We start from the raw sequence: 10,626 nt of genomic DNA, 5'->3' as shown, positions 1-10,626 counted from the left end.
TCATGCAAGTCTTGACGAAGAAGAGTCCGTGATAATACAAAAAATATTAATGATCTGGAAAATAAAAAAAATGTAGGAATGAAAATTCACATAATTGTAATATCTAATATAAGACTTTGTTCTCTGCAAGCTTAGTTATGCCCATTTAATAATGATATGCCAACCCAAATTAAAGTCCAAGTAAAAGTAATAATAATAATAATAATAATTACAAAAGAAAATGTATACATTCCACAAGTAAAGATATTACACTACACAAATAATTCTTTCCAAAATAAAATTATCCTCTCTAAATAGCATTATTCCACTTCAAAGAAACATACTATTCAGAATGATATAGAAATAACATCTACAGAGGAAATGTATTTCAACTTCAAATAATAATATATAAAAAGTATACTGTATATACAATAAATCAAGCTATGAATTATAATAGCTCTGAAGTGATCAAACTGAGTAAACAGTGAAAATTTCAAATCACTTGGTGTTAAAATATTCATATTGCCAAGAAGTAAATGACACATTCTGAATAGTATGTTGTTTTGAAGTGGAATAATGCTATTTAGAGAGGATAATTTTATTTTGGAAAGAATTATTTGTGTAGTGTAATATCTTTACTTGTGGAATGTATACATTTTCTTTTGTAAGTATTATTATTATTATTACTTTTTACTTGGACTTTCATTTTGGGTTGGCATATCATTAGAGAAAATATACTTATCAACTTTTATTAGTTTACATACATACGTGCTAAGTGAGTGAGTTGGTGTATTATTTCCTTAAATTTTAAAATATTCCTAAAGAATTACTTTATAACAAAAATAATAGTAAAGTAGTCAAACATATATAAAAGTCAGTGACAAACATATATAAAGTCAGTGACAAACATAAGCCATAAGCCCCTTTAGATATGTTTGTTAATTATAGATTTAATTAATGTTTATACATTAATAAATTATACACTCAAATATTAATCAAAAAGTCGTGTTTGATCATAAACCCTGTTTACCAACAAATAAATTCCATGTTTAAAATACCAAATATTCTCTCTATTCAAATATAAGCTTCTATTCATTAATTAGCAACAATAAATGCATTCAAATTATTAACATCAGAATATACCAACAGTTCAAGTGGAACATCTCACTGGCTGCAAGACAAAATTCACTTGTCATTTTATTGAACATATTACTTTATATGTATGAGTAATATAATACTTAAAGTAATATGAAATGTCATCAACTATTTACCTGATTTACAACTTTGTATATATCTTTAATGATCTGTACAACTTGTGAAAAAATCTCCTTACACTGATGAAGCTCATCATCTTCTTGTTCTCTGTGGCTGAATTAAAAACATGTTTTTAAACTACTCTTCAAATATACTGCTATTATAAAGTCTTAAAAAGCTAAAAAAAATACTTGCACAGATATATTGACTTTATTTGTGGTCTACAGCAGTGCTTTTGTTCAAAGCATTGTAACATAACAGAGCAAAAAATCAAATAAAAATACCAACAAGAAAATCTAAATCTGAGAGCTTTTTTGATAACAAACATAAAAAAGAAAAGTCCACTTTCTGAAAAAATTTAGTTTAGGAATTTCTCTTTTCATTATTTTTTTGCTATCTTAAATGATTATTAATGTTTTAATGAGCAACATTATGGTAAAGGTAACAAAAGTCAAAATATTCCCATACACAAAGTAACTATATAATATTTCCTGTTATTTGTATTATAAGGACAATATTTAGACTTCACACACAATTTATAGAATAACTTCAAGGAAAAAAATATTCAAAGGGAATTATTTAACCAACTTCTAATAACTCCTAGTATATAGTACTTGTTGTCTGTTGGTAAGCAAAGCTACACAATGGGTTATCTTTATCCTGCCCACCACAGGTGTCAAAGCTTAATTCTGTGTTATAAGCCCAGACTCATAACTATGTTAATAGGTTGCCAGTACTAGATTAATATAATAATCACAAAATTATACACACATTTTGCTAACCTGCATTACCATTAAGTTTTTTTCCATTTACAAATACAAAAGTTTTAATTTTAAAACAAAACCTGAAACACATCACAATACTGAAATCTGATTAAAGATTTCTATTAATGATTGTACATTACTAATTTGTTGGATTCAACAGAAGAAAAACTGAGCAAAAACTTGTACACATCCAACATTTCATACTAACCGTGACTAAATATGACAGTATACATAATCCTGCAGAATTTTCAGAATAAACCAAAATCTTGGCATAAGAGGACATCTGGTGTCAAGAACATTTAACCAATCCCAGTCACTTGCAGAATTGCTGCTGTCCCCTTCATACCCAAAGCAAATATCATCAGCAAGAAAGCGAATACATGCTGAAGTGTACATTGAGTGGTTTAGAAGCTGATAATGTTGAAGCAATGCTTAATAAGTAACCAATCTATTAACGAAACACAATGTGTACTCACATTCCAATAAAAATAGCCTAAAAATGACTGGCAATAGGAAAAATTAATTATAATACTCTGTCCTTATACTTATTTAAATAAGTATTGATGAAATACTTCTAAATGTCAAACGTTATTAATACTTCTAGTTTTAATTTTCCTATAACTGATTTGCAATAGTAATGAATATTAAAATTGTCAAATATAACTTTTAAAAATATAATTCAAATACTTCTTCACATGAATGAATAGCAAGGATCCATTTTATAAAAGAATGAAGTAAGCAGTTTATGAATGCAGATAAATGTTTACAATAAACCAAAATTACATATTTTATGAAATACTTTTTCTGAAGTTTTAATGTATTACTTGTTTTCAACAGTACTAACATTATTTGTTGTCTTCCATAATGTAACACTTAGATTCATTTCCAGAAAAACTCTAACCTACCATCTTCAGTATTGCTAACATGTTCACTACCAATTAAACCCGAGACTTCAGTATCATGGAATAAAACGGGTGGAACGTAAGGAATCCTGTGTTCCCCATAGCTGTTGTACAGATGGATGAACAAGAGCTCCAGGAATCTCAACAGGATGGGATTCACCAGAGAAGGAACTGATACTGTCAGACCTATCTCGAACAGCACTGCCACAGGTGACATTATCAACTGCACTAGTACTTAGTAAAACTGTAAGCTGCTCTCCAGATTTTTCTGCATTTTTGTTCTGCAGAAAAATATAGAAAATTAATAAAGATTTCATATGAGTTTACAGTTAATGTATGTAAAAAAAACATAACTATTAATAACACAAAAGTTTTTATACAACAGGCTTTTTCAGAATGTGATAAAAGTCCAAAATCTACTTAATCAAATGTATTAAAAAAATATTAACCTTATTGTGAAAACATAAAAATATAAAGGTACTGTACATATACTGTACCTCATTTATCTACCATCTTTAAACTACTAAAAATAGTTTTCCTCATAACTGCCAACAATTTTTACTTGAGCAGTCAGTTGGGTGAGCTATTTAAGAAAGAAGTCTTTATTATATAAAATAAAACAGATTTTAAAATACCTTTGTAAATGCTATTTCTGAGGAGAAAGTAACAGGAGTCTCTGTTACTGACACAGATTCAGAAACCATGGTTGAAGACTCTCCAGGTACCATTGATGCAGACCTTGAAGCACTTTGAGTTGAAGACTCTTTTGGTGCAATTGATGCAGATCTTGAGGCACAATGTGACTTATCCTTCAGGTTTTTGGATGATACTTTTCTCACTGGATGTGATCAGTTTAATTCAGTGGTCTCATTTTCTTCAGTTTCTATACCCTTGTCTTCATCTCTGACCACCTGACTGACAGAATTAACATTCTTATCATCAATATTCCTTTCCATTATCAGTGGCATTCCCATAATCTGATTATCATCCTCCATTTCACCAGATTTATTTTGTCTTCTCAATAGCCCTCTGTTGGCATTCTGATCCAAAAGAGGAAATACTACATTTTGTAATTCCCAACTAGCCTTCTTCAGCACTGTACTGTCATCACCGTGTAGATGCTGTGGAATCCTCAAGTCTTTACTAGCAAGACCCAGTGGAGGCACAAGAGACCCAAATGAACAATGCACATGTTCTTCAGACTCAGGGTCTACCACAAGATACTAGTATTCACCTAGCTTACTCAAATGATAGTCTGGAAGGGTCATCTGTTTTAGCTCCTACAGATAAAAGTATGTAAAGTATGCAATATTGAAATAATTTACATATTATTTCTCTTAAAGATAGAAGATGAACAAAATAGAAGTATTGTTGAAATACTTCACAAAAATATGCACACCAACTTTAATTAACCTAGATTGTTTTAACAGTGTTAAAGTCTACCTGTTTATAAACAGTAACCACTTTCTTGTAAATGCATAAAAACTTGTATTTTATATACTGCTAAAATGCATTTAAAGTATCTTTGTAGGAAAGAAAAAAATTAAGTAACAAAATTGTTAACTTTTTTTTTTCTCTCCCAATCAATGCTGTTTCACATTCATTACCTGTGTCCAAGTAATACTTTTACAATACAGTATGATGTACAGGCAGGCAATGAATATACTACATTCAAATCTGCTTAAAAGTACAAAACATTATATTTACTTGAACACTAAATAATTTACTGAAACTTTAGTTTAGGGACTGAAAATCATTATCATGATTTGCCTAAAGAATATGCCAGATAATATATAGAACAAAAATGCCTGCAAGAAAGAAGCAACTGAAAAGTCATATTTTATAACAAGCTAGTACATGCCGATTGTGCAGTTTTGAACACTTATGTTTGTAAGGAAAAGATAATATTCTTTGATCGTATTTCTCTTACAACATTATGGAATAAACAAGTTGGCAACTACTGAAAACTTGCGTAATGTTACTAAATCACTTACAACTTGTCATTTTACCACATGAATCAATCTGACAACCACATAAACCTAGTAAAGTATTTGAAAATGTAATACTTGTACCTTATACACATATCCAATTAGTTTTGTAAGACCTCTAATTACACATTTTGCAATTAACCAACTATGATTTGTCTTGTGAAAACAAACGTTTCTTTCACATTAAATATGAATGAAGTTTTGTAGTCATATGCAAAAGTTATTTAATAGATGTTTAAATATTGTATTAAATGCAACTTTATGATATATGTGCTGCTATCCAGTCAACAGCTTTGTTTTTAATACTTGAGAAGTACAACCTAATACTTCAGTATTAGGTCACACGTACCACAGGTAAGACAAAAAATTTATTCCAGTGCTACTGCATTTTGTTCTATACTTTTGTTTATATGCTTTTGGTTTCAAATAACTCATCTCCACTGTCCCCATCAGAATGTAATGTTGTACATTATTTTACCAAATTTAAAGTTTAAGTCAAAATAACTTAAGAAGAAAGGATATGTTTAGATTTAAGCACAAAGCTACATGATGGGCAATCTATGCTCTGCCCCCTGTGGGTATCAAAACCTGGTTTTTAGCATTATGAGGTATGTAGATGTATCACTGCCCCACTGAGAGATCAGAAAAAAAAACAAGCATCTACAGAAATTGTGAGTAATGGCTAATAAGAAGAGTGTATGTAAAAATCAAAATAAGGCCTTATATGGGAATGTACTGATTCATTTTGTCTCAGCCTAAATCCAGCTTTTGAATTGCAAAATTCTATGAAAAACAATCAACAGGAAACATTTTCATTGTTACAATGATACCAAACAAAGCTTTATATGGCTCAGATATCCAACTTTAAGGTTATATGTATCACAGGAGATAAAAAACAAGTAAATGCAGGAATTATTCCAGTAATACCATGATTCTTGCTATACATAGGTGTTTACCTTCTTCCTGATATATAAAAGAAAGGTTTATTTCTTTGTAGTTAAGTATATAGCTACACAATGGGCTGTGCCCCACCATCGGTTACAAATATTTAAATGTTTTATTCCTCTCTGACAGTTATAAGTAGCTGCACATCTTACTGCCCTATATAACAGATCTTAACACTTGTGATGGAATTTGTAAATACCAATATATCCATTTAAAGAAGAGTGTTTCTGTAACAGCAATGTTTTTATTTCTAGGCTACACACAATAATACTAATGTTCATTTTAGATCTAAGCCTAAATCTAGTATTTAGTTTGCAAATGTATATATCAATAGGTATCCACACATTCACTGTAACAATGATAAATATAAAACATTATATAAACTCAGGTTCATAACACATGCAAGACTTGCAAAGTCTTGTCATTAGAATACCTGGAATATTTTATTAATAACATCAGTCTGTGCCAAGATAAAATTTAGAGCAAGTTATAATATTCAATTTTTTTAAATGCATGCCATGGATTTCCAGACCAGGTTTGTTCAACAAACCAATTAACATATGCACGAGAAACCTCATGTTAGCAGTCATTTTTGCCACAAAATCATAAATTAAGAGTGTAAAACATACTCCACTTTCAACTGGTAGGAAACCACATTAATGTAGCACACATTTAACTTTCAATCAAAAACTTCAGTTACATATTTTCATAAACTTTATAAACCAGTGAATGGGCCATTACTATTATATCATATAGATGTTCATAAATAAACGTATAGAAATATTGGAACCTTTGAGGAAACACTGGTGGTTACTGGGTTGAGATGATGACCCATTTTTGATGAGAAATATGAAAGGGGGGGAGAGGGCGCATCAAATACCGATTGACAGAAGCTATTCCTACACTAATTGTTGACATGGCATTCTATAAACTAGTTCAATAAGATTAACTGGTCGAGTCTCCACAGTATTTGAGAAACAAATTTTAATTATAATTAGTACCTTATCTTTTCTATACACAATGAAACCAATTTATGCAAAATTGCTATTCACAATACCCATCTTAAGTGATTTCGATTTGCAAAATGTTTATCATCACAGCTTTTAAAAATTTAAGACATGTTACAAAGATAGCAGATTGCAAATTCTGTAATAAAAACTAATTCTTAGTAAGTCATGTATATCAACCAGTGCAATAACGACTTGCCTGGTACAGCCAATCACGTGATTATTTACAAATTGATCTGTAATGCACTTAAGTATTGCTAGCAAAACAATCTACAGGTATACTGAAGAAATAAATATGTCATGTCAAATGTGGAGTATGAATTTTAAAAGTTAAAACAGATGAACTATCATTTGTATCACGTGATATTGATAAAAAACCCCAATACCTGATGGACCTCTTGACAGTTTCACTGTCATCTGGAAGAGAATCAAGTCAAACTCCTTTACCACAGTATTTCTTGTACCTTTAACTAAAACACACCATATGACGTGTGGATTAGTAATGAAAGTCGAGGTGAACTGTCTGTGCCACACTTATAGCAAGGCAGTCAGTAATGTGAACAGTAACACTAAAGTCTTATGTATTGAGCCCCCAATTTTGATCTAATTAGCAGAAAGACTTTTTAGCCATACAAGACCTTCTCAGGTTCAATCCATCAAAATATAAAATTTAATTAACCCAATTTTTAAAATATGAACACCATGTTCTTCATTTTGCCAGCCATGGGGCATCATAAATTTCATTGCTTCATTACCATCCGCTATTTTCTTAAAACTTTATTTAAATGTTAAAGATAATGCACTAAAGTTAACTCATTTTAAGTTTTGGCACATGCCTTAATATGAAATAACAACTTTCATAGTGTTAGATTAGATGAAATGTGGAAACTTGACATGCACGACAGTGTTTGATACCTTAATACAAAGTGACATCTAATTTCCAGACTAGTTAATTTACTACAGTAGAATCAAAGAACGTCACATCAATTCCATCATTACTCTTCGTGACACTTAAGGCTCTTAACTAAGATGAATCTGAAATGAAACTTTGATCAATACACCAACAAACTCACCCTCTTTACAATATTTTCATTGGTTTATAGGCATTTGACAACTATAATTCGTGTGTTACGATCTGGAAATTTTTATATCTCAGTGGTTGGTTGGTTGATTTAGTGTTTTATGGCACAAAGGAGCTAGGCTATCTGCGCCCAACATCCGGAAAAAAGGTAAAATTAAAGTAAATGTAGTAAAATTCATAAAAGGAAATAAAGGTAAAACAAAACAGCAAGTAAAAACATAAATAGCATAAAACCAACATTTACATCTAGTCTACAATGCTAAGAGATAAACTACAATAACAAAAGTCGAAACGAGCTGTCTGTAGCATAATGATAATTATCATAACCAGCAAAGAAAACTAACAATTAAGTACGAAAACCACTGTAAGTCACCTGAAGTTGGTTCTGGGTTATGTGTCATTACAGCCACTATCAAAAAGTAGGTAATAAAAGTGTTAAAAGACATGTAGCAAAATTGTAATAGCTCGCCAGGACGACTAACGGGTAGTTCAAACAGCAGCATTAGTCACCTGTAGTTGGCCTTTCCAGTCCTGGTGTCGTGTTATTTAATGTTATGGCCATTTTCTAATTCCAAATCGAATTAGAGAGATTGTGACTCATAAAAGGGAACCATGATAAAAAAGATTAAATGAAGAAATATAAAACACTTAAATGACATTAAAAAGATTAATGGCCATTACAAAACTAACAACTTTATCAAGGTGGACAGTGTCACCGTCTCCAATAACACTGTCTAATGTTATGGAAAAACATTGGGACAGAACATGTTTAAAATAGTGCCGTCGTAAGGATGGCAAGAAAGTACAATGTACAATGCTTATAGTAATCTGAGTGTTACACAAACTATACATCGGTGCATCAGTCCCAGATAAAAGGAAACGATGTGTTAAAAAACTGTGACCAATGCGTGGTCCAGTCAGAACGACTTCCTCCTTCCGAACCTTACAGAAGCAAGATGGCCAAACTCCACTATAGGGATCTATTTGGAAAAACTTGTTTTCTCATTGTTCACTTCAAGTCGACTGCCAGCTGGCACAGAGCCGAGTCTTGAATACAGGACCATAGTCCATGTATGGAATATGCATAGCGATGATAGTGCCAGAGCAGATAGATTTAGCTGCAGTGTCGGCGACCTCTTTCCCATTAATACCAACGTGGCCCGATATCCAGAAAAACTGGAGAGAAGTAGATATTAAAGAGAAATGGGCCAGTCGGTTTTGAGTATCAGCAAGAACAGGGTGGTGAACCAGCATGAAGCAATTCCAGGGCCAGAGGAGAACTAAGCAAGTCAGTATAAATAGTGCAGTTTGAGTACTGCACTAAATACACAGATAAGATTTACTGGAAAAACAGGTAGAAGTTTGGTTAAAAACAATGAACACAATATTCTCACAACATTAAGTATTTATAATTGAGAACTTCCAACACTGGTACATGGTTGACCCCAGTCCAAGTAGACTGACCCAATAAATTCAAGGCCAAAGTGGTGTGTTAGGGTTGGGCCTCTCAACCACAAGGATCCTCTCCTCCCCTTCACGGGTTGCCACGTATGGCAAACACGTGGGTGGATGTTTAGATCCCAAAGGAGGTAAACTGAAAGAACAGAACCTTCCCTGGGAGGTCCCCTCACCACGTACAGGGATCCACAATGAGGGCCATCTTAGTGGAAAAAGTATACTTCATTTCATATTTTTCTATAGCTAATTGTTGCATAACCTGTTAGGAAGTTAAATACTGATGATACAGTAAGTTTCATAACAGGTTTTCTTTAATCGTTTTTTTTCAACATGCATTACTCTTATAAGTAAACCTTCAACTTCTTTACAGACTTCCTAAAATATAGTAGTATGTAGTAACATCAAAACAGTTTACATAAAACTTGCCATCACTTCCAACTTGTCTGTCAGGATTTTTACAGTCTCGTGAGACATGTCCATCTTCACCATACTTGAAGCAACCAGATTTACTTCTCCTATTCCCACTTGTGTTAGGATAGTCTCATGACATGTGTCCATCTTCACCACACTTAGAACATCCTGTTAAGATGGTTAAAAGAATACTATGTAACTGTATTCATGCATTGTCACCCTTACTGAAAATAAATTAAAACTTAACACAGAATTTAAGAAGAATATAATGTTACATATTTTTCATGTTGATTTAAATAATTTATAATAATCTATATTAGAGTTGCAAGTTGAAAGGATTAGTTAGATTTGATACATTCTCAAAGTAAGGAGTCATGTTAAAGCAGAAATTTAAATTCTAACAAAGTAACAGGTTGCAGAAACTAAAACCATGTTCAAAACAACTTACAAAAACTTTCCGCCAGAAAATTTAAATGTAAAAGATGAGCCACAGTGAACCCCATAATAAATATTGTATTGTTCTATAATACTGTGTAGAAACTTCAAAGTTATGTATAGCCATCCCCAATTCTTCATTAATATACTAGAGGAAATGAAGCTACTTCAATATCATGTCTAACCAAAGTGACATGTAACCATCACTCTTATAGCACACTCATGTTTCTATGGCAACAGGTTACAAGTTATAAAATCTTATATTAATAGTTTTAACATTCTAAAGTCTGGGCAGCATCCAGCCTTGTCAGGTAAGGATACTGGTTCTAATCTATCCAACCTAAGTAGCTGCAAAAGCTACATCATAAGAATCAATAAGTTAATAACCGTTTCTTTATTAAT

At 31.7% G+C, this 10,626-nt stretch overlaps 1 protein-coding gene across 2 annotated transcripts; it reads right to left on the bottom strand.

Annotated features, from left to right (window-relative positions):
* Positions 1–2: 2 nt before the first annotated feature.
* On the bottom strand, positions 3–9,951 carry LOC143253098 (uncharacterized). 2 transcript variants are annotated; one of them, XM_076506349.1, is made up of 5 exons: positions 9,805–9,951; positions 3,535–4,179; positions 2,903–3,180; positions 1,251–1,347; positions 3–54 (listed from the first exon to the last, which is right to left on the bottom strand). In XM_076506349.1, exons 2-3 carry the CDS (start codon positions 3,625–3,627, stop codon positions 2,956–2,958), a joined length of 318 nt encoding a protein of 105 aa, XP_076362464.1. In that variant the 5' UTR covers positions 3,628–4,179; positions 9,805–9,951; the 3' UTR covers positions 3–54; positions 1,251–1,347; positions 2,903–2,955. The 2 variants fall into 2 exon arrangements, with proteins under 2 accessions (XP_076362464.1, XP_076362465.1); XM_076506350.1 differs by lacking the exons at positions 3–54; positions 1,251–1,347; positions 2,903–3,180.
* Positions 9,952–10,626: the final 675 nt, after the last annotated feature.

This window comes from Tachypleus tridentatus, chromosome 6 (genome assembly GCF_004210375.1).
Source record: "Tachypleus tridentatus isolate NWPU-2018 chromosome 6, ASM421037v1, whole genome shotgun sequence".
Taxonomy (NCBI): Eukaryota; Metazoa; Arthropoda; class Merostomata; order Xiphosura; family Limulidae; genus Tachypleus; species Tachypleus tridentatus.
Note: the sequence above shows the minus strand (reverse complement) of the source record. Positions and strands in the feature narration are given on the sequence as shown.

Excerpts from the sequence above, each read along its gene's own strand:
- LOC143253098 (XM_076506349.1), bottom strand. The coding sequence starts at position 3,627 with ATGGTACCTGGAGAGTCTTCAACCATGGTTTCTGAATCTGTGTCAGTA. Across the intron at positions 3,181-3,534 it reads CAGAAATAGCATTTACAAAG|AACAAAAATGCAGAAAAATC; the intron begins GTATTTTAAAAT and ends ATTTTTCTGCAG.